The 24,851-nt window shown below is 44.9% G+C and overlaps 2 protein-coding genes across 2 annotated transcripts in view; both read left to right on the plus strand.

Annotated features, from left to right (window-relative positions):
- Positions 1 to 941: 941 nt before the first annotated feature.
- On the plus strand, positions 942 to 2,113 carry LOC1270697 (fibrinogen-like protein A). Its single transcript, XM_309416.6, has one exon. The coding sequence runs from the start codon at positions 1,008 to 1,010 to the stop codon at positions 2,007 to 2,009; it is 1,002 nt and encodes a 333-aa protein (XP_309416.5). The 5' UTR covers positions 942 to 1,007; the 3' UTR covers positions 2,010 to 2,113.
- Positions 2,114 to 6,466: 4,353 nt separating this feature from the next.
- LOC1270695 (leucine-rich repeat neuronal protein 3) overlaps positions 6,467 to 24,851 on the plus strand; it is an 81,941-nt gene continuing 63,556 nt past the window's right edge. The window contains exons 1-2 of the mRNA XM_061654460.1: positions 6,467 to 7,052; positions 14,932 to 15,862. The gene's annotated coding sequence lies outside the window, so the exon portion shown is untranslated. The remainder of the gene's footprint in view (positions 7,053 to 14,931; positions 15,863 to 24,851) is intronic.

Consider the following 24,851-nt stretch of genomic DNA (forward strand, 5'->3'; position numbering starts at 1 on the left):
CGATGGTGCCAAAACTGCTCTAATTGCTTTTGGTCTTCCCGCCGTTCCCCTGGAGCGCCCATCTCGAACCGAGCATTGGGCTTTGTTTGGGGGCTTTTGCTAAGACAACAATGATGCGTAATGAGATGAAAGCGTTCGTTAAAGACGGCGAACGGAAATTGTCTTGCTGCTTCACGCTAATTAGGGGTATTTAAAATGCTTCTACCGATCAACTATGGCGATATTAATTTTGGGTGGCAACTTAAATTGGCAGTTTAGTAGGTATTAATGATAGCGAGGGACATTGTAGCAGTGCAACACAACAATGTGTCATATCAATTTTGCAACGGAAACCGAGTTGGAACCGTAGATTGCAGGAGTGAATGGATTGCGACAAACGTAGAAAGGAAAAAAAGAAGCGAGCTGTGCTCCAAAAGTGAGATAACAAGTCGACCGTAATCCTACAACTTCCAGACTCGCTGACTCTACGGGGGTTTTTTCTGTTATTGCGTTTTTTTTACCACTCGTATCAGAGATTTAGAGTAGGCAGGGTCTGTCAAGGTTTTAAATGCTTTTTTTTACAGCTTCACATTTTTATAATTATTTTTAGTAAAAAAACAATTCAAAAAAAATTATTGTGGAATAAACACAACAAATTTTGAAAAATAGTAATACATTATATGACCTGTTAACTATTTACAAAATTCATAAAGTCCAAAATAATTGAATACCCCTCTAAACCAGATAAATGCATTCATAAGATAAATACGCTACCCATTCCAACCTCTTTGGTCGTGTAATCGGTGCATATTACACATATACAATTAATCTTAACAAAAATGGTGCTTCTTGTTGCTAATGTGTAAAAGTGCAACACAACTGACGTCACTGCATTACTGATAAGCTTTTCTTCTAACATCCTCCAAGAAATCCTTCATTTTAATTCATACGGCCAGTATAAAAAGAAGCTACAACAGCGAACGCTCAGTTGCATTCTTAGCATACAAAGCAAACGGTTCTAGCTCACCATGTACGGTCATCAAATGTTCTTGTGTTTTGTGTTTGTGTTGATAGTGACAAGAGCTCACAGTGTGGACATCAATGACACCGACGTTTTCGAAGAGTTGATCGGCAAGTTAGAACATATTCAGTACAAGTTAATTGAGATGGAGTTCGCTATGAAGGAGGATCGAGAAAGTATCGACCAGAAACTATCTGGGGCGATCAGTCAGCTGGTCCAAACGATTGGCTACAATCTGACCACACTGCAGGCTCAATCGAATAAAATTCTTTCGCAGCAGGCTGTCTGCGCCAACCACGAACAGATGCGGAAAGAGATCGAAGCGATCGGATCCAATCAAGATCAGCTACCGGCCAGGTCAGACTCTATTTTGTGGAAAAGACCCATTCGTTCGTGCAAAGATGAGTCAGCGAAGCAATCGGGAAAGTACCTGTTACAGCCTACCGAAAATGGTGAGCTATTTCTAGGATACTGTGAGCAGGTTAGTTTCGGAGGAGGTTGGTTAGTAATCCAGCATCGGTACAACGGAATGGAAGACTTTGATCGTAACTGGACAGACTATCGAAACGGGTTCGGTAGCATTGGTGGAGAGTTCTGGCTTGGGCTGGAGCGTTTGCACCTGGTGACTTCAGCACGAAAACACGAGCTTTTGGTGGAGTTAAAAGATTTCTCCGGAGAGTACAAGTACGCAAGGTATAATGCGACCGAGATCGGCAGTGAGCTGGAGCAATATCCGTTAATGCTAGGTTCGTATATAGGGACGGCAGGAGGCTCATTAAATTATCATAACAACATGAAGTTTACCACGATGGATCGAGACAATGATAACAAAAAGGATGTGAACTGTGCTAGACCTGATCGTGGAGGATGGTGGTTTAACGAGTGTTATACGGCAAATCTTAATGGACGTTACAGTAATACTGACGATGGTAATGCAATACATTGGTACCATTACAATTCTGCTTTTATTGGTTTAGCATACTCAAGGATGTTAATTCGTGAGACTTAATGCGAATATTAAACTGTGTTTCGTTTACATCAGCTGAGAAATGTACTTTGGTTTCATCGTCTGAATATTACTTTAAATAATAAAATTAAAAATTCTAACCCTCATGCATACTTCAAATTGACTACTTTATTGTATTATTGGAAAGAAAAATAAAAATCTCGCTATATATTATAAAGCAAGTTCAAGGACTGTTTGCATTTTGTTGAGATAAATCAAATGGCTCGCTAAAACAATAATACATGTTAAGGACCTTTAATTTCATGAGTAAGAAGATAATCGTCTTTATTGCAGATCCAGCTGAACATAAAAAAGGTATTAAAGGAACCTAATAAAAGGTATCTCAACGTGTTGTCAATCAGCAGTCACATAAATAATAAGATTTAAAGTTTGGCTAATAACTTCAGAAGTTCCTCATCCTACATTTTTACCGTATAGTCATCCAGTAGAGTTGATTTGTAGTACATTTCACAAACTAAAATTTTAAAAACATATCTGCCTCAATCGTTTAAATAATGCTGAATAATAAACTGCTAGATTTTTTTAAAATAAACCATTTTTTACATTTTGATATATTGAGTAACCAAATGCATTCCACCGTCTTTCAAGCTAACCAGCCATCAAAGAAATCGTTTATTTCCCGGTGCAAACGAGGTACCGAGAAGAATTTCCCAGCTCAATCGTTGGAACGGTTCCAATCTAGCAGTGCAGCTTGCCGGCAACGATCCACCACCACCGTGTCACAAGTCGTTTAACTTCCTAAGAACAATTGAGCCACTGACAGTTGCCGAACGATGCTCTTCGCATCCTTTCCCAAGCCAGCCTTCAAACTACTCCCACCATAAAGCTAGCAATGTGACGGCAACGTATGGCCCAAACGGGAACCCCCTTTCTTGCACTACGCTATCATGCGGATGGAATCGACTTGGAACTACCGTATCCCACTGCCAGCCCACCCGATGGCCTCTACCCCGATAAGCTCTCGATAAGCTTCATTCGGGCGAAAGCTTTCTAGCGTTTGCGGGAACAGGCAGGGAACAGACAGTGCTCCGGCATGTAGGATGAAAAATTCAACACTTATTGAGCGCACATCTCACCTGTATCCGCTTTGCGCTAACGTTTCCCCTGTTTTTTCGGGGCGCGCGCGACTAGGACAATCAATCAAAATTATTGATTCCACAGGCTTCGCAAAACGAAGGGCGGGCCAGGCCCCACGTTCGTTCGGGTGGAACGATTGAACTCCCATCAGCACCTCCTGGCCTTGTAACGACAATGGGATTACGTGGAACTAACATCATAGCGCAGAGAAGAGAAAGATTACCCCACGATCCTTTCCGTCGGTATTCCCGGTGTGGCCAGAAAGTCCACCAACTTCCCGTGCCCCATCACGATACGCGCACGTGGAGTTACTGGATATAGTAACGAAAGAGGAAATAAAAGTAAGACAGCGAAACATCGACTATGTGTCGAGGCCATAAGGCCTTCCATAGCGCTCACTCCCACATTTTTACTCACCATGATTGTACGCAGCTTCCCATTGCTGACAACGGTTAGGACAGGGTGGGATTCTGCTGCAGCAAAGTTTAAAAATCAACTGGAGATAGCTAACACACACACGGTGAATGCGGCTGATGCCTATCACACGGTCTGGTATGTTCCCGACCGGGCTCGAGCTTCGACGATGACATTATCGATTGCCATCGCGATAGGGGCGGCCCGCCGTTGACAGGGGCCCTTTTAAACGGCCCCAGCTACGGAGACCCCACGTGCAGAGGATGGTGAGAAGAGGGTCACACAGTCGGGGTGGTCGTTTGGAAAGCTGCGAATCACCCCGCTTGCCTGCAGACCGGCCGACCGACGATGACGGAGCAGAATGCCTCTTTCTGTGTGACAAGAAAGGGAACCCAAAAGGTCTGGGAGGGGATGGTGAAAAAAACGGTGAATTTTAATCGACACCTTAATTGGCCCTCTCTCACACACATACACACACACCGTGGGCCGCTAATCCGATGATGGATCTGCAAGCCGTGACGATCGATGGCAGCAATCTCTTCTCGGAGCGCGGACGGTTGCTAAATTGAAATCCAACCACCCATGGGGGAAGAGTTTGTGGTCTTCTTTGCTCACGTTGGTATACCCATTGGATGCTACCAAAACCCGCGACAAAAGACGTGTAAAGATGCGTTATTTTTTGTGCCGCTTGCGTGCTGATCGGAGGTGGTTAAATCCTCATCAAAGCTCCCGACTCCAAACGGACAGCGCGCGGCGACACGCACTCCTACGTTTTACGACGCGGAGCATTCCAACTCGCGTGCTGTCTGGCGCGATGAAACTGTGCCAAAGACGGTTTCGGCCTTCACACCCACCGACAACGTACGAAAGAACGAAAGCAGAAAAGACCACATTTGAGTGCAGGCTCACAGGTTCCGCTCTTTATGAAGGGTGGACAATATTTTACACCGATAAATGTCGATTGGGAACATGTGTCACAGTTGAAAGTGAAATTTATACAGCCCGTTTGGAGCATTCGGTACTCCATGGCAAAAGGGAACACCGACTCGGTGGAGCTCATAAAGCCTGGTGAACCCTTTGTCAAATTGTTTTTCGAGCTGATAGATTTATCACACCAACTAGAGAGTGGCAGCCGCTTACCTAATCTTTCACCGCGTGCAAGCGGCTCTCCGTCGCTCTTTGAAGTGCAGTTTGTGTAAATTAAACCAAAAAAAAAACCTTCCTAAAAATAACTTCTCCACTTTCGGTGCCCCTCAAACGGCACTGATGATCTATTCTGCGCACTCTAATTAACCGCTGAACTAACCGAGCGTAAGACAACAGCCACTATCAGTGGCTCGTAAATTAATACGAAAGTTTAAGCAACATTTGCTGCTGCCGTTCCTGCTACTTCCTAGCTTAAAAGTGTCGAACACCCGCTTGCCTTTGCTATCGGGTGCGTCATTTAGATAGTCATCAATTTCCCCGCTTTACCCATTCATCAATTAATGTGCCCCGCCTCCTGTGTCTCTGGGTGCACCTCGGCCCGGCACCGGCACCGAAGGAACAACAATTTCATTAGGTGAAGAAATTAACGGGTGCATTAAGCGACGGTGAACCTGTTTCGGGCGTTGTAAGTGGTTCGAGTTTTATTAGTGGCTTTCAGATAAGTGGTGAGTTTATGCATTTTAAGATGGCGCTATTTAAATGGTCTTTTGATATTTTGCGGATGCATTTTGGGGAACAGAAAACATCACTAAACAGCACTAAAGTGACACATTAAGGTGAAGATTGCTTGAGGTTTTGTAAATTATAATTAAAAAGGTGTATTGGATAAGAGATCTTTTCAACAAAAGCTCTGTTTGATCTTTACGTTTTACGCAGGATAGTAAAGTAAAGTGTTGTTCGTGATGGTTTTATGTGTTTCAACTTGGTATCCGAAAGTGAATGTATTCCATAAAATGAAGAAAATCGAAAGGTCCTCGTTTGAGTTCTGAACTCAGGATCAGAGGAACATAACAGTGTGCCTTGACAGCTGTTATATCTGCCCAACTCTTTTTGGGTATTAAAAAAGAGCTATCTAAAGGTGATCGCATGGACGCCGCCAATTGAAAATGCTTAAAATGAAAGAAAAAACATAGCCAGTAATCAACCATCCTAAGCTCATGTTGTATTTCACATTTTGGCTTGAAAAGGGTAAAACACTAGACATAAAGGGATTTTCAAGACATTTTCAAATGTGCACATAATTACTCACCACCTCCAAGATGTTTTTCAACAGCTATCAAATGGTGTATTTGCTTCATTATAAAATTTCAGTTTTTACAAAGTTTTCAACAGTTTTCAACTATTTTCAAACACCAACACTTTGTAGCCTTACCAAAACTTCAAATGAACTGCCTTTTTGCACTTGTATCAAATAAAAATAAGAATTTAGGAATCATTTGATCTCCGGTTTGACTTAATTGATTAAAAAAAAATCCATTAATTGCCTTTAAGTTAATTTCGTAGATACACCATCAGACTCAGGCTTATCTTCAATCTTGTTTTGATAACAACCAACAATTAACTACTCAATCTCCCTGTCAGCATCACTTTTCGCACATACAAATCCACTTCCAAAACACCCGCTCGGTCGGTTTGCTCCGTTATCGAACTGCTCGACTGCTCCATTGAAATGTCAATACACATTCCATGGATTAAAAGATCCGTCGCCTACTCCTCCACACTTTCATGCCCATCATGCACGAAACACACACAAAAAACCCCACAGCGTGACGACGACCGAAGGGAAAGAAACCCCTCGCTCCTCGTCGCACATATTCAAACTGTGTCCATGTGTTCCTGCCGTTACACGCGCTGTCTTGTTTGAAGAATTTTAAAAGCGTTTATACATGGCATGCTAACGTCCAGCGTGCGGCCTGCTGCAATCTTGCTGCTCGCTGTTCGTGTTGCTCCACACAACAACAGCAACAACAAAAACGCGCCTAGTGTCGAAAGCGGCCGGCGATTGATAGGAAGAAATCACGCATACACAACGCCACCCGAAACGTGGCGGAACACGGCGGGACGTTTTCGGTCGCGTAGACAATTAATTAAAAGCCACTTCAACGGCCAGCTTCACCACCGCCCTCCTCGTGATGGCCCGGGTGGCACTTTAAAAGCATCTTTCACGTGCCCCTAACATGTCCGTCTGTGTGTGTGTATGCTAGAAAGGGCTGCTCACGCAACAAAACATAAATAAAACGAAACTCACCGCAAACGAGAGTGGCGATGAGTGATGATGAGGTGAGTAACTGCTGAGCTCCCTCAACTGAGCTCTCCAAACGAAAATTGAGCTACAAAGCCGAGTGAACTGAGCAAATTTTTTTGCCGAACCCTACGTTCGTGCAGGGCGAGTTTCCTTTGACCCTTCGGGCGGTGAGTTTTCCGACTTTTCTCGGCTCGGAAAAGTCAGTCGTATCGTTGCCTCGGTTCCGTGTGGTTCGGTGTCTCTGTGCGGGGTTTTGTCGCTCTATTAAAACAGTGCAGTCAGTGCTTACAACAGAAAAAGAGGTGATTTTTTTTCTTCTCAGGGCGACAATGTTACCACTCCCTCTCTCTCGCTCGCTCTTACTCTCTTTCTTTTCCTTTCCGTCTCATTCTTGCCCGAGACGAGCCTTTGCGAGCTGCGCTGCGTTCAATTACTTGCGTGATGGAAATGGGAATTTTCCTTCCCATCCCAGCGGGCAAACGAATACAGAACAGTGGGCTCGCTTTCGGTGCGTGAACTTTGCGTGTGGTTTGGTGGTAATTGGAAAAGGAAAAAACTTTGGGTAATGGAAAAGAATGAGAGAGAGAGGGACAGGGTTAGTGTTTGTGTGTGAGTGTGTGTGTTTGTGTGAAGCGTTTTCCTTCGAGACCGATAACCGTTTTGTATGGCGCACAGTGATAGTTTCAACGGAAGCATTTCAGTATTTCTGGTCAAAAAAAAACTCTCGTAATCGTTGCTGTGAAGAGCTTCACCACAAGAAACAAACGTTTGAAGTTTTAGCGTGATCTGGTCGAAAGAAAATTGCGGCAAACAACCAAAAATAACTCATGGTACAGGCTTTCATTCCACGAGGCCCCGATAAACTTCCAGCCCCGAAGGAATGTGCTGCAGCCAAGAAAAAATCAACTCACACACACGAGGCAGTATAAAAACAGAAACGCCCCACCAAACCCAAAACGGCCATTCCAATGCATTTCGGTAGCACTCAAATTTGCCCAGTGCTTCTTTTTGCCACGTCCCTCCCCGGAAGTGATGTGTGCGAACACACGTGTACTCTCTTTTTTTTTTATTTGGCCCTTGTCCTCTCGTTTCGGCTGCCAATCGAACGTTTCGAAACCGATGTAAACATTCTGCTCGACCGACTCGTTTGCAAGCGCAGAAGAAGATTTGCAAATGCCCTCACGTACCACCATACCAGCTCGGTCTCTCGCGGTCCATATTGAAGTGGCGCTGTTGGCTCAAACACACACGCCAACAGAAAAAAAAAAAACCAGTGGAACAATCTCCAAAATCCTCCGGCAAATAAAAACTCACCGCTACCATCGTCATCATCATCATCAGCATCATGCTTTTCCATCTCGTTGCAATTGCGAAAAACCCTCCAGTTCCAGTGGATAGGAAAGCCGGTGAATAACGCTTTGGAGGAGTTCGAGAGAGAGAGAGGATAAAAAAAGCGATGGTCCACACGGAAAGCCTTCGGGACAACACTCCATGGGACGTTTGGTGCGGGCAGACGGCGTTTTTGTTGGTGTGGGCATGATCACAGGGAATTCATAACCATCGTCTGACGAAGCGACCATGTCTATATGTGTGTGTGTATGGATGAAGTTTTCGCATTTTTTTTTTGTACCCCGCACTAACTCATCCACTGGTCGGCGCTGGACTGTGCAGCACATGCACATCTCCAATATTGGTCACTTTTTCATTGCCTTCCTGTGACTAAAGTGCAAGTGTGGCTTGCCAGCCAGTGTGCAAATGCTGTCCCATCCCCCTTAAACTCCCCCCTCCTGGGAGGCACAACGCTTCAATCGATGTTTTGAGATGTGTAATGCTGGCAAGATCGATGCGATGTCCCGTGCGCCGCGCTCCGCCCTTTGAGTTCAGTAAAGTGCAATAATAATCGGTTTATAACAGAATGGGAAGAAAAAAAACCTCTCACAGTGGAGAGGACACTATCGAACCTTGGCTTGGGACATTGCTTGGGACAAAATGAACGACTTTGAGGAAAGTGTTGTTTAAAGGGATTATTTCATAGCTTTCCTCCTGTTGGGGGATTTTTTTTATCAACAAGCGAAAGTTTTCCACTGATACGTAGCGTACACCAGTGGGAAAAAGCGATCTGATGCAATTGTAAGTTGGCGTGTCTGTATGTGCGTGTTTCTGTGTGGGTTTGTGTGTTGGGAGACGTGAAAATTTGCATCCTCGCCTTTGAGCACAAGCGCGCTTCGCCACACACACACACACACACACAGTCCGGGGGAAACTTTGGATCGATTTCATACCGAGTGCACAAATTGGATGTAACAAACACGCGGACCGAAACGTGGTGGACGGCGATGAGGCGGACCTGTTCGTGCGAGAAATCTAACGAGCTGGCAGCGACAGCGGCCCGCGACTGTGGCTGCGGTTTTGCCTCCAGCCCGGCGCTTGTCCGCAGAACAGATTGTCACCGGAATTGTGTGCATTTGGCCGAACGTTTGTATGCGTGCGAACCGGGAAGCTAAGAACGGGCAGGCAGCTGCTGCTATCTCCGGTTGTGGTGTGGTGTAAATTTTATCGTCAACATTATCCCGACCCACTCGTGACGGATCGATCGATCGAAGCGCCACCGGAAACGTCAATCGATTGGTAGCTCTCAGGTCAGATCAGGCACGAGAGACGGAACCGTTCAAGTAGGAAATTGTTGGATGGTTTGTTTTACACGGTTTTCGCTTTCCATGGTTTGTTTCTTAACTTTACAGTGAGTGAGTGAGTTTGGGGTGTTTGAGTGCTTTTTGCTCCTATTTTGCTGTTTGTTTTGTATTTGAAATACTTTAATAAAGTTGTCTTTTAATTTTGTATAAGTGTTTTATCTGTTCTTGTGTTTTTATTTATTCCTTTTTTGTTTTGCTTTCATATCACAAAGTACTATTGTACTTTTAGTTATCATTTCTTTGTTTTCTACAGTAAGTATAAGTTATATTTACAATATTTCGTCTCGTTTTGTGTTTTTGTTGATTCCAATTTTTCTTATTATAATCATCAAAACGAAATCCTGTTTTATGGTTTGCTTTTACATATTTTTTTCACATTATATAATATTTTTCTATGTAGTATTTTCATTTATTTTTTAGTATTAAGTTGTTTCGTTTCTATATCACAATGTTTTCATCTGTTATTGCACTCTATTTTCTTTCTTCTCCCTCTTTTTCTATTTATTTCTATTCATTCGATTTATCATATCCATTTTTCTGTTGGTAAGTATTTTGTTTTGTCTAAATGCTAGTCTTTTATTTCTAGGACAATTTTTTCCAGTGAATTTTTATTTATAGCTAGTTGTTTTCTTTTGATCTATTGAAACGTACTTGAATATTTGATCCATACATATTAGGAATCTGTTCATTGAATTGGAATGAAATAAAAAATCAATTCTCTCCTCTTCACTGGAATAAAAATAAATCCATTTTAGGTTACATTTCCCATTACAAAAATTGTCACGTATTCGTAGCACCATGTAAATCATGTTCGTTTGACCCCACTATACGTCCCACTTTTATTAAACGATCCCTACCATCAACAAATATCAACCACCAGAGCTACCTGATACCCTTCCGAGGCCATCAAAAGTAATATGAAACCAACTATTTTTATTACTTTCACACGCATTAGCCACGTACGCTTTTTACCTACTCGAAACCTGTTGAAAAACGTGCTCGACCCGGCAAAGATCCCTCTGCCGTTGCTTTGGTCAATCAAAAACTAATCGAATTGCGTTCCAATGCTTTGGTCTGGCCCCCACTCTGGACCGAGCTGGCGACGAGTTCACGACAGGCCAATAAATTTGCACTACATTTTGCAAAAATCCATCCCGGCCAACCCGTTTTCCTATGTATTTCTTCCCCGTTTTGGATAAGGTGTTAGTTTATCTGCGGACCTATGCTTTTCCGTGCTTCCGTTCGCTTTTCCCAGAAATTCTGTTCCGAGTGGTAGGGCAAAAACTCGCTTGTTCGCTTTTTTTCCCCCGTTTCTTGTTGCGCTTGTTTGTGGCCCTAGTCCCAAAAATGTCCGTCACATTTTTTCCCACCCAGTTCGCTTTCCGTCCCGTAGCAGCCCTGAAGGCATTCAGGTGTCGAGATCCCACTGTTTCTGTCCTTCCCTCAAGAGCTATCCTTACCATACCTTGCGTCATACGGATGGAATGCACGTCCCGATCTAGTGTGGTAGCTTTTCCTCTTCTCCATTTTTTTTGGTTGCGGAACCTCAGAAAAAGCGCCACCTCCAAACGGAACCCTTTGCACCGGAAGCAGAGCCTGTTTGTGCTCACAGGTATGCGAACGAGTAGAATTTATTGGTACAAAATGAAGCCCGCTACGTGAGCGGGATGAATTTATTTCAATCGTTTGCAGGCGGCCCTCATTTTCTGGGTGGTAAAGCTTTCCAGCCACGGCCTGCCAACACACACACACACACACGTACTTACCTGGTATAGGCGTGGGGGGGGGTGACTCGGTGAAACGATCCGCGCACGATAGCACCTATTTCACCACCCAAGCTTCGGCGGATCGACTTTATATGCAGAAAGCACATACACAACACACAGATAGAGCATGGAGCAAGTGAGCAAAAGGCCTTCACGACAGGCTTGTTTTTTCTTCCACTGTGTGTACCATTTTGTGTGTGTGTATTTTTTAGGGGCTTCCACGGAGAGTGTGTTTTGTCGCTTTTGGGCACAGCAACAGCAGCACCAGCAACATGTACCGCGGGACAGCATCCAGCGGACGTGGTCGGGCCCTGCCTAGTCCGCCGTACTTGCTGTCGTGTCGTGTGTGTGTATATGTGGGGGGGCCGGAAATTCGATCGAAAATTCTTGCTCGCAATGCACATATTTTCTGTCGCCATCTTAATCCCGCCCCGCCATCAAGCTGCTGTTGCTGCCTCACGAGCGACGATGATGATGGTGATGGTGATGGTACTGGTACGCCGAGAAAAAAGGGTGTAATAGAGACTGCTAGGACAATCGCATTCACCCAGACGAACTCATCGTGCTTTCCCCCCTTTCCCAATGTCCCGTTTTTGCAGCGGACCAAAACAGGATATAAACATATATCAGGCTTAAGCCACTGCAGAAGCCCATTCTGCCCATTACCACCGTTGCTGTTCCCAATTTGGTGGTTGGTATGGACTCTGGTCTGGCTTTATACCTCCTCCCACCATCTCTCCCACCCGCCAGTCGTTTGCCCGTGGGTAGTCCTTCGTGGGACTCTGCAGAGACCTGCCACGAGCAGCCATCCAACTACCCCGGGCAGGTGATAAAAATAAAGGAATAATCATTTTCACGACTACCACCCAGCAGCGCAACAAGGGACAGCAGTGAGTCGTGATTGGTGTTTGGTGCAGTGGGGGGTGGAGGGGGAATTGGTTTTGAAGGAACACGGGCGGGGATGAATATCAGTGTGCAAATATTTAAAGCAGGATTTAAACTGCCGGCACGTAAATTATGGCCCAGTTTACTCGCGTAACACGTAACGATGCTGTTGTACGCTTGTAACACCGTTGTGTTGTGATCTTTTGCTTTCTTCATTTAATTTTCCTCTTTTTTTTTTTGTTGGAGGTCGATAAAGATAAATTGACAATCGATTACACTGTTCGCGTTGAAAATTAAAGCGATTTTTCATGTTTTTTACTTTTCTTTTTTCTTTAGTCTTTTGTACAAAGGTTGAAAAGCGTTCTGTCTGTATCATATTATGTGTTATTAGTAAAAAAAAGTGTAATAATAATTTAAGTTATCAAAATATTATAACTAAATCTAAAATAATTGATGCAAATAATTAAAAAAAACATAGCTTTATAACGAAAATTATATGGAAATGAAAAATAAAACAAAAAACTGTAAATTAAAGTACAAAAAACATCACAAAGAACACATAATGAAATAGTAAAACATATACATGTTCAAGTAAAGTACAAAAGTAAAAAGTAAAGAGTAAAAACTGTAAAGTAAATTACAAAAAACATCACAAAGAACACATAATGAAATAGTAAAACATATACATGTACAAGTAAAGTACAAAAGTAAAAAGTAAAGAGTAAAAACTGTAAAGTAAAGTACAAAATAACATCACAAAGAACACATAATGAAATAGTAAAACATAGACATGTAAAAGTAAAGTACAAAAGTAAAATGTAAAGAGTGAAAACTGTAAAAAGCTGAAAACTGTAAATTAAAATATAAAAAAAGAAAACAAGTTTATTTCATACAAGACAAATTTAATATACATCAAACTATGATTTCATAAATTGGTTTAATTAAAGCAATTAAACACTTTTTTAAGATTGTTTTCAATTTTTCCAGCAATTACTGTTCTGAAATGAGTTTAATCTGACAGGAAAGAACTTTTAGCTTTTTACTATTTGTGGTAATCTTTCACTTGGTATACTAAACATAATATATTCAACCAGGAAATTCAACCATAAAATCTAGGAATTCTATCTCTGTATGCACCGTTACGTATAATTTTCTTCGCCACAATTCTTTCATCAAAACCAAGCCAAGCAAAACGCCTGCACAACTGCATCTGACAGAAACATTGCATTGTATTTGTATGTGTGTGTTTTTTTTACCTCCAACACACTCACACATTTCAGAACAAATGTTCCACTCAGCCGTGATTTCACCTTTTGCACTCTATCGCACCGCTGCTCTACATTACTCTAAACAATGCGTTCCAACCAAAGGGCGTTCTGGAAGAGTTCTGGAGCGACAGGGGGCAAAAAAACCACCCACCACAACAACAACCTGACCATGATGAATCTTCTCATCTCCCGTAGGATCGGCAAAAAAACACGCTAACACTCTTACACTGGAGCTTCAGTTAAATGGAAAACAAGCGAGAGGCGAGAGAAAAATAACACACACAAAAATATAAACAACACGAATATGTTAGACAAATCATAGAATGGGGAGGGTGCGGCATATGAAAAAAGAAATGGCCAAACAAACGTTAGCGTTGTAATGCTTTTAAGATAAAAACAACACGTGGACACACACACACACACACATGGTCCAGGAGTTTGCCGGAAGGGCATCATCCTGTGCACACGTACGTACGGTTTCCTTGGTAAAAATAACACACTGTCGCTCATACACACAGCCACAGAGACTCATACGTCCTTTCGCCACAGGCGGAAATGAAGGAACATGTACTAAATAATTGCGGTCCAGCACTTTTCACATCCTCCCCGCACTGCCTCCATTTCCATCTCGGTAAAAAAATACCCCGGTCAGCATAGATATGTTGTTGTCACGGCAAGGTGTCGTCGTCATTGTGAAGTAAACTCTTTTTTTTTTCTTTTTTTTGCCGTTCACTGTTCGCTCCCTTCACCCTGCTTCTCGCGTACGAAAGGTGTGTGTGTGTGTGTGTTGTGTATGCGCAACGCTTTGCGCGACAACCGAAACGACGAAAGCACGTTTCGGAAGGTCACAATCAAAGGCGGCGGCGGCGAGGCTCGAGTCAGTTTGAATAATGAACGGAGCAGCAGGTTCGGAGTTTTGATATCTGCAGCCAACCACTCCGGGGCTGGCATTCAATCTCTGCCAGATAAACGCAAAACGCCCCCGGAGACGGCATCTCGTGTGTGGTTGTGCCCATGCTCTTCTTTTTTCTGTACGGTGAATCCTTTTTTTTCGCCTCCCTCTCTCCTCCTGGCGTTCTGATGCTGTAAAGGTGGAAAAGCAAAAACATACAAATCGTGCTCGACCCCTTTTACTCTGTGGGGAGGGAGGTGAAAAGGGATTGGTAAGGAAATACAGCTCCTTGGGGCATTCGGAGAGGGAAATAACGACGAGCGAACACGGCAGCGTGGAGGAAAAACACACACACACAAAAAAGCATCCAACGATCCGTTGCCGTCTCACAACGGTGTACGTTTGTATTTATGAATATTCAACAACAGTTACGGTGAAGCAAGAAGCACAGCAGCGTATGTATGTGGAAGCGAAAATCACAGCGAAAATCTCGAACGAGTTCGGCCGAAAGGATGACGCTGAAGAAGAACAGTCACCGACGATCTGTCGCAGGGGAGCTTGAAGAATGAACACAGCTTGAACCGAAACTAGGACACGTTCTTACACCGCTTACAGATGTACTACACCTTCTCACTCAATAATCTATATCCCTTCTTCTTCCTTCCTTCTCTTCGCAGGATTCACATTGTGAGCATGATTACAAACGTTCGATGCATCTACCATGTGAAAGTGTAGCAAATTGGTAGCCCCGCTCGCATCGGTCGTGTCTGTTTTCGCCCGTGAGTGAAAATTAAACCCACCAACACACATGTGGTGTCTTCTCTCGTACTACCTCGGCTTGCGGCAGCAAATGTGAAATCCCATGCCAAAAAGAAAATTAAACGCGCTGAAAGTTCCGAGAAAACGAAAGGAAAGCAAAAAGGCGTCGAGCGAGTTAAATTATCCAGCGCCGGTGTAATGATAAGTGATTATTAAGTGAAAGATCTCAGATAAGAGGAGAGGCAATCGCACCCAAGATTTTGGGGTTGAACGTGCCCCCAAGTGTAGCGGGGCCAGTGCGCATTTCTATACCACGGCTACCAGGAAGGCCATCATCCTTCCGAGCCGGTTGCCTTTTAAGTTTCCTTCTTATCCCTCATCCCTAAAGCTCGAGCGCTCCCAGCTTGGGTCCGATTTTGCTGGAAAAGGTTGCTGGATAAAGAGGAAGTAAATTTCCCCTTCTTGTCTGTTTTTTACTCGAGCAGAAGGCTGTGCTTTTGCTGCTTTGCTTGCTACAAAAGCGAAAAGAAAAGAAGGCGTTGCAGTGATGGTGGTGTCTGTGTAGCCTGTGCTTGTGCCCGGGCAGGAAACCTTTAATGGAGGCGCCTAATCTTATCGGTGCGGTTTAAAGACGCAAAACGGTGCGCTCGCAGCATGCGACAGATGGTCGTGGAGTGAAAGAGTGAAATTAAAAATTGTATTCCTCAATTAGTTACATGTGCGGCGTGCGGTGAAGTTTGGCCTGGCCCGCACGATAAGAAAAGCGTTGTGAATGGTACGGTGGTGACAGCTGGATTAAAACGAAGCAGTGAGATCAAATCGTTGGAAGGCGAACAGTGAACTTAAAAGGTAAGAGAAATGAAATGTTTTAATATTTTTCGTTGCATTTTCTTGTAGTCACATACAAAAATTATCTATATTTTCATATCGTACAGTAAACCCTTTGAAACATAGATCTTTCACTTTACATTATTCATTATATTTAAGATTTTTTCTGTTATTTTCAAAAATTAAATATTTAAGGCTTTTCTTGTAAACAGGCAGCTATTTTTATCTCCTCACGAGTGTTTCATTTCAATCAACCTACAAGAAAAGTACAATTTTCCTCCACAATTGTTGCATCAAATTGATTTTCATCTGATAATCAAACTGCCGGTTGTTCTTTCTCACCAAAACGGGAGAGAGAGAAGAAAAAAACAGCAGTTTGCATCACTCGATCGAAATTATTTACGGCTGTCAAAATGTCACAGCAGCTGTCAGAGCCGGCTTGTCATGTTTGCTGTTCGAAAGGCCACCAGCCGAAAGCCCTTGAAAGAGCGAAAACGAGGCATGGTTTATCCTGCGGCATGAATTTTCATTCCAGTGAATCGATAATTTGCGTTCAATGCGCATCATTTCTTCGCTTTCTTCGCGCTTTTTTTCGGTTCGGTTGAAGGTTTTTCTTTTCACAATCGATCGGCCGAAGCAAATGAATATCTCGGTGCGCTCGAGGTGTCGCCGAAGAGAGCGTGGGACCGTACGAGAAAGAGAAGCGAGCAAGACAAGTCAAAGTTGAGAAGAGTTGCTGCTTGCTTCAAATAAAAGAATGAAAAAATAAACAGCTAGCATCCACAGCATCCGACTTGAGGATGGACTTTTTTGTGTATCCCATCAGAGGATATGAATTCAAGATAGAGAGGGCAAAAAAGCTCCCACCACGGACTTACATTACCGTGAGGCTGTGCACGGTGAAGCGTTAAATAGGAAACTTTTTTATACTCTCCGGTCTCCGGACGAGGCTACGAGTTTTTTCTATTGATCCCTCTTTCCAGCACAAGCATTACACCCAGCAGAAAGCCTCATTGGGGGAGCCTCAAAGTTCCGCCTAAGCCGAGTCGCGGTTTAAAGCTATAATTTTTCAATGAAAATCCCCAAACCAAAGGCAAAAGCAAACGCAAAACCGCATCATAACTCTCCGGGTAAATCGGTATATAATCACCCTTCTGCACGGTGCGGGCCGGTGCGGGTGCTAATCTCATTACAATAAATATCAATACAGTTCGAAGCGATCAGCGAGCGGGAAAACCCCGATTTGGGCACATAATCGTATTATTAAGTTTCGTAGGAAAAATTCCCCCCACCCCCCCCCCCTTGCCTTCCTTTTCATGCACCATTTAAAGGGATACTTTCCGAAAGTAAGTGGTAAGCCTTCGCGAGCACGCCCGGGCCCGCATTAAAAGCGGATCCGGCGGCGGCGGGCAGGATTCTTGCTACGCCTGTTTCCTGTGCCCAGCGTTTCTGGAAGCAACATTTAGCCAACATCCTACCCCAGATCCTGGACTTCAAAGCGTTCATGCGCTCGACCACCAAAGAAGAAGATAAGAGAACAAAAATAACAAAAAAGTAAAGAAAAACCTCCTCCTCCTCAGAACCGATCCTATACTCGCGCTGGTTAACTTAATCCTCTGGTGATGGTGGTGGTGGTGATGCTGGTGCGGAAAATTTCACCAACGAGTAAAAAGTATTTCGACCATGTAAATGAAGTGCAAGGGCTCGGGGGTTTCGATCGGTATCGAAGCATGTTTCGAAGCATTCTTTGGGTGGAAAATGAACAGCGCCCCTACAAGCGCAAGTGGTTGCGCGGCGGACGCGGGGATAGGATGAGCCGATCAGTGCTCGCCCACTCGCCTACTACCCGCGTCAGGCTCACCCGAGCAGCTGTAAGCAAAGGCGGCAAGCTTTTCTGCGAATTTCCAAACAAGCACAGCAAAGCCGATCGAACTTCGGCAGAATATTGAAATACTTGATAACTTTACACCGTGGCATTTGAGCGCGTGGCAGTAGCAACAACGGTCGCCATTTTCTCTCTTCAACTCTTTGTTGCAGCAAATTGTTTCTGCTTCCGAGCGCTACGAACGCGAGCAACTATTTGCTCCACGCCAGGCGTTGCTAGGGAGGAGGGAAGGGGCGTTGGGTCAGTTATCAAGGAGCTTACCAGAATTTAAACTTGCTCGTGTAGGCGGCAGCTGGAGAAGATGCTGGGCTCGTTGCTGTCAAATGAAATGTAAGCGTTTGCTGGCGTTTTGCGGAGTCAAGTTGCTTCGATTGATAACACTTAATGCTGCCTGTTGGCAAATTGTTTCTTTCGTTGAGCTGAATGTTAAGTCGTGTCAAGTGAAGAATAACAAGCGATTGAGCTACTTTTAGCTTGCTTTTTTGTCCTATTGAACGAAAATATTTCAAATATTAATCCTTATCAAAGTGCAAATTCCAACTGTAGCAAGAATTTTACGGCTACGTCATGTTGAAAATGGTCCTTCGAACCGGATTTATTTTCAGTTTCGGCAAGAAAAGGTTTATTGTTCAGGCTATATTTACGAACACATCTAACTCCATCTCAATTGAAATCACTCTCGCTTCAAAAGTTGTAAAAAGAACAGAGTTTCTTCAGAACTTTCCACCATCCTTTCCTCTGCCCTTCTTCCAATGATTACAGAAAAACTTCACCCTACTGAAAAACCCTCCCCCATAGAGTAGACAAATTGAAACGCATTCACAACTGTCACCGAAAACACTCTTTGCATGTCCCGAGTTGTTCGCACACCAACCCAATTTTATAGCACAGAGGAAGAAGAAAAAAACGCTCTCCCGAGAGCAACGTTACCCCTTCCTGACCTGACACACACACACCCGACTGGGAGTCAATCACGGTCCAGGAAAGTCATCATTTCCTTTTCCATCAACTTGCCGCAAACTAGATTGCAGTCGAAATTTAATGAAAGATATATTAAATTTGTCTTCCTTCCGGTGTCCCGTGCTGTCCTGTGTGGTGGCTGCCCCAAGCTCCAAGGACCGGTTTTTGGCCCGGATATACTTTCGTTCCCTTTCTTTTTTTTTCGCCTCGATCATCGCCTCGATGGTCGACACATGGCCAGCTGGCCAGCACACTGGCGCGAACAATGCTTGGGCGTGTTCGGTACAGACATGAGCACGGGATGTATCGCACCCTGCGACACGAAAACAGCTACACCCTCCCCCATCTGGGCTGTGACTTCTCGGTTAATGTTTTATGTCGTTATATTGTTGCCGAACATAAATTTACGCTCCCTCGATGCTAAGGATGCGTCTTCCAGGGCCGTATCCACACACGGAGCCCATCAGCGTACATTCCCCGGGCCGGGCCGATACAAGCCCGGGGAGCAGGAGTGATGGCTTCCGGACACCAAACGGCGAAAGCCGTTCTTCAATCTGACATTGTTTGAGTAGCGCCGAGGCTAGTGTACATCGCCTGTATGTTGTGTGGGACGGAGAGTGTGTGTTCCCCATTGTGCAAGTGACGGCCATACCTCCAACCCAGCACACACACACATATGGATGATGCGCCAAGCACTGTACTTTCTTTTGGCTAACAACCGTTCCCAGCTGGGACGAGCTGACTCCAAAACGAGGGCCTGACTACCGGACTACGCGGCACACTCTGTGTGTACTCACTGCGCTGGGAACGAGCTTGGTTTTGGGGGTTTGGGGAGGACATTGTAGAACGGGAAGAAATAAATCCTGAGTGAGCAAACACAATATTCCTTTCGCTCGGTACATATTACTTGCAGCAGCTCCCGGGCAGAATACTACTTCTGGCAAGACGTTTGCAATCCCTACCAAGCACGGGAGAGAAAAACAGGGAAGCGAAAGACTTCCAACAAGATCTTGCCCTTTGTCTTGGGGGAAAAGACTAAACATGAAAACTGCAAGAATTGCTACCACGCGTTACGCTATTTCGCTAAACACAATATCTCCTGTGTGCCTAGATGTCTATTGATAAAAGTGTATTATCGGTTTCCTTTCCCGGCGTCCGTTCTCCCTATCACCGTCCGTTTTAAGCGCAATGCACAGCGCGATTGTGCAATCGACCCGGCCACCGAGGCCAACCCCCTCGTCACCCGAGAGGTAAGCGGATATATTGGATTTCCTGTCTTCTTATTTATTGTATTTATTGCTGTAAATAAAGTTGATGTACTTGGGCCTGTGGCCGGGAACGACTTCCGTCTGATCGTCATCGCCACTAAGAAGACAGTTTGTTGGTGCGATTCAAATAAATTTTTATTAAGCCGTAAGTAAACCATCAAACTGATGGTGGTCTTGGTGGTCGTGGTGGTGGTGCTAGTTAGCACCGGCATTATCACGTCCATTTTTATTTAGGTAAATGGAAAAGAATTGTAAGAGCCTTATGGCATCATTAACGGTCAATAATCCAGTACGATAAAGTTATTTCACTTGGCAAACGCTCAGAACAAAGAAGTTCGGAGTAAAAGATAGTAAATTTTGAGATTCAATAAACCTTACAGGGAATTCTAAAAAGACATAAAGATACACCAAACGAATAAATCGAAATCAATCCAAAACAGGCGTGAAACCTGTTCATTTTCCCCTTCAGAAACTCGAGACAACATTGCAGAGAACGATCCACCAACAAAACCCCTCGTAGTATACAATATCCTGCCAACTTCTCTTCTTCTCCAACCACACCAACAAAACGCTCGCTAACTAAAATGTTGCTATTTATAATGAAACATTGCACCAACGTCTCTAAGCCAAATCCGCAACACGATACATGGAAGAAGCATGTGAGCCGCAGGAAATGAAGAGCCCACACAAGTTGGTGCGGGCTTAGGCGCTTTGTTTGCAGTCTCGGCCCATCTCCCCTCCTACGACGCAAACGTGCGTTTTTCCAATGCGTTCTCCCACACAAACACACACACACACGCTCATATGTAGTAGAAGCGTAAAGACAAAGAGCTGGAGACTGGTTCCTGCGATGAAAGTTTGAGCGGAAACAACTACAGGATTCGTTTCGATTTCGAATGCTCGTCTCCGCTTCGGTACGCTTGATGTGCATTTAATAGCCCCCGGGGACAAACGCCGTACGGGGACGATCGGATCTCACCGACGGCCAGCGCTCGGAAGGCTAAGGCTCCCGGTCCCACCAGCGTCTACTTACACCGCCAGTACTAGTCGATTTTCGAACGGATATCCGGCGACTCTCTTTTGCCGGGCTGGTTTTGTGGAGCGTCTTGTACAAGAATACAGCTATTGTTTACCAAAACTCAAACCCCAACTCAAACTCCTTCCCTAGTTGATAACAGTGGAAGTAAAAGTGTGGGGGGGAGGGGGGGGAAACCTCACTAGAGGTTGCCGGTATGGGAAATGGCATTCAGCACGTCGGTGGAAAATAGCGACGGTAATCCTTGCTAATAGATTGCACCAGACAACCGAAAACCGTTCGCCAGACAAATCAACCTGCGTGTGCTGTTGGAAGCAATGGAGGCACGAAAAACGATACTATTTCGTTATCAGTTTCCCCCCCTAGCTCCTTCATTTCCCACTACCACGAATTGGGAAAACTTCTCCCGGCTCTGATTTATTGAACTTCGGATTATTGACTGAATTAAGGATGAGCTTATCGAGATACTGCTGCAAGTTGCTGGCTGAACAGTTTCCGAAACAAAGATGAAGTGGTCGTTAGCCGGACGTCTTTACCAAACCTTTCGGATCGATAGCTTTCCTGTCGCTTTGGCTTTGCTAGGAAACTTTTCCCCAAACGAAACACCCCTCCCTTTAGGTAGGTGTAGCCGAGCGCCTTGGCTGCGTACTCGTTTGTTTCTTGCGGAACATTAAAGTTCACTTAGCAGAGCAGCGTTGCAAACTATTCATCGAACTCGTCGAAATTCTTGGCTCTATCACTCAGCACCAACACCAACCCACGTGCATAACATTCCAACGAAACCGTTTGATGTTGTGCTGCCAGCGTGAAGACTGAGCTTTCATTCGCATGCACTTTGACGGAAGCTGGTGTTTCCTTAACACCTTGCCATTTATAGCATCGCATACGGGGAAAAGCACGCTTCGGGCACAATTGCAACACTTCCTACTGGTGCAACTGCTTTTCCCCCGAAAATCATGAAGTGGACGGGTTGGGACAATTTGACGTACGATAGACAGCAGGACGACACAGTACGAAGTCAAACCGGGTGCTTCCGTACCCGGTGTTCCGGGAACGAGCTGCGAGCAAACGAACAATTGAATTGCTGTCTTCCTGCTGTCCAACCCGTTGTCGCTTTTGAAGGGGTTTTTGAGTGAAGGAAAAAGAGTGTATCTACTGTCATCTGTGAAAGGCAGGACTTCCTTCACTTTGAACACTGACACAGAGAATGTCAAATTTGACCTTTAACGACATAATTGATCCTCAAAATTAAAGGCTTTTTAATATCGTGATGCAATAGCTTTCAAGGATGTTGAGATCATTGCTTAATCCCATCAATTGAACGGGTAGGTAGTCCCAAGGAGTCACACTTCCGGGAGTGAAAATTATGTTCCAATTCAACCAATAACCTACCTACTCAGAGCCGTCTGTCGACCTCCACTATTGACTGACATCAGCCGCATGGTGATGGTGACAGGAAAGCATTTCTACGTCCGTTTAGCATTCCGAACGTGTAGGTGACGCTCCGACATCTCCCAGTATCTGTGGCATTTCCCCACGTGTCACGCACATCACCCACTTGAGCAGGATGGCGCAAAATACCAACACAACCCCACCCCCCCTCCCTGAATTAGTCACTCAAGCGCGGGGAGAAGATGAAACCGGAGACTTTTACTGCGTCACGTACAGGACCACGTGGCATTCGGTGGTTCGGATGGTGAATGGCAGGTTCTACGGCACCGTGGAAGCATTCCTTCAAGGTGTTTTTGATGTGTTGATGTGTTCGGGCTGGCGTTGGATAGCGCAATCCATATTTTATTTCTTCGCACGTCGTGCACCGGTGTGAAGAAGACACGCGAGACCACGCGAGACGTCAATCAACCAGACGGACCCCGGAAATGACACGCACCGCGAACCGAATCCCGTAATGGCGCGCGGTGAACAGGCTCCGAGAACACGAGACACAATTGGACGCGTGAAACGCGTGTGCTCTACAAAGGTGACCTGCTTTTTTTGTTTTATTTCGGCAGGGGTTGCCCTTTCCTTGCTGTCATTTCTGCAACATATTGCAGTTCGGGAAAGGTGTTCCGCAAGACAAATGCGTGATGCTGCGTAAGACTTCATGAAATATCGCGTGAACGCTGTTGTTAGTGACGTTTATTTTTCAGGGAAAGTCACTCACCGCCGCCGTCAGGATAGCTCGAAAGTGGAATGACCTCACGAGAGTCCTGGTGGCATTTGCCAACTGTAAAACAATAACGTGCGTTCGCTTCTTGGCACACAGCAGACGCTTCTTCCTCCATCCCTCACGCGTACTCGCGGCCCAAAAGACGGAACACCCAATACCAGGGCGTCAGGTGCGATCTGATGACTGGCTGAGTGACAGGCTAGTGTTTTTTCGGTACCAACCGTGAAGGAAAAACTGTACCACTGCCACAGTGACAACACCGACCCCGGGCATGCCAACCAGCAATGGAAAGATATTAAATTTACCTTCACGTCATCGACCGCGGACTCCTTCCTTCCGCGGTGTAAGATGCAGTAAGACGTATCGTCGTAAATTCCACCTTTTCCACCATGTTTCTTCCCTCCCCTGCATGTACGTGTATGACACCTTCTCACGTGCGCATGGTGTGGAGGGGAGGAGGGTGGACGGTGCAAAAGGGCAAAAAAGAAATAATCAATTTAAACGCCACCCAAGTACGCACACCCGAAAACGTTGCGGCGAAAACCTGAGGACGTCATGCTGGTGACAGAGTGACGCGCAATATGAAAATTTCTTAGCGCAAAACAGGCAGCAGCACGTTTCGGTACCCAGGGTAGCTGCGGTAGATACTAACCATCTAGTACACGCTGCCAAGTGTCGTGACGTCGTTATGGTGATTGGGCCGGTTAGGGACCGGACGGTGCTAACGGTGCGTGGAACGATTTAATTACACGTCGCTTTGGCAAGCGACCGGCATTAGCCTACTTGACGTAATAGAACGAACGAGATCGCAGGATGGCGATCATGAGTGATTTTTGTAGAATGTTTGCGGTTTCATTCACAGTTTTAATCGACGTTGGGAGCTCATCGCAATGAATTGACGCACTATGGGGTGCATTTGTTTGAATGACCCAAATCGTTCGGACGAGCTACATTGTTTCTTACCGTGAAATGAAGAAACATTTGTGCAATTCAATTCTTAAAGTCTGTTTCTTTCTTCCAATGAATGAATTCCGTCCAAAGTACATTTGATTGGGCAAGCTTTTAGGCCTTCCTTAATTCATTCGGATTTAAATTTATAGCACACAGCTTCGTCTCAATCTCAATCAACCTTAAATAAATTGAATGCAAAATCCTCACAAACTTCAAGCTCATACATTCATCTCGTTTGCTTCTTCAACACCGAGCAAATTACACTTCAACGTGATTCACACGCAAACAGACAGTCAGTACCTTCAGCCCACATTGACATATCGATTTTTGCGGCTCCTTCTGCACCGCGAACTGCGGTGTGTGGATCTCCCCCAAACAAACCAAAAAAAAAACGCGTTCTTGCTTAAGAAAACCATCCAGTGGCGGTAAACAATCGTGGGCACTCACCCTTGCCAGGAACACGCGGATTGATTTCCTCGTTGTGATAGAGCAAAACGGGGAGAGAGGGAATTTTCACGAACGCCCTTACAAACAACGTCGCACTGGCGTGCAAACAAAAGCCATTCATAGCTCTCGGTCTCTGTAAGGGTTCAGCGCGATTCCTGATTGTGCCGCCCGGCCCGGCGCGTTTTGCTGGCAATTTCAATTACGCCCGTGATTATTTCACTCCATAAAGTTGAACCCTGGGCGGCCATGATGGCACGAGCGCACCCAGAACAAGCCCGTCAAGAGCCCGCGGGATT

Source organism: Anopheles gambiae, chromosome 3 (genome assembly GCF_943734735.2).
Source record: "Anopheles gambiae chromosome 3, idAnoGambNW_F1_1, whole genome shotgun sequence".
NCBI lineage: Eukaryota > Metazoa > Arthropoda > Insecta > Diptera > Culicidae > Anopheles > Anopheles gambiae.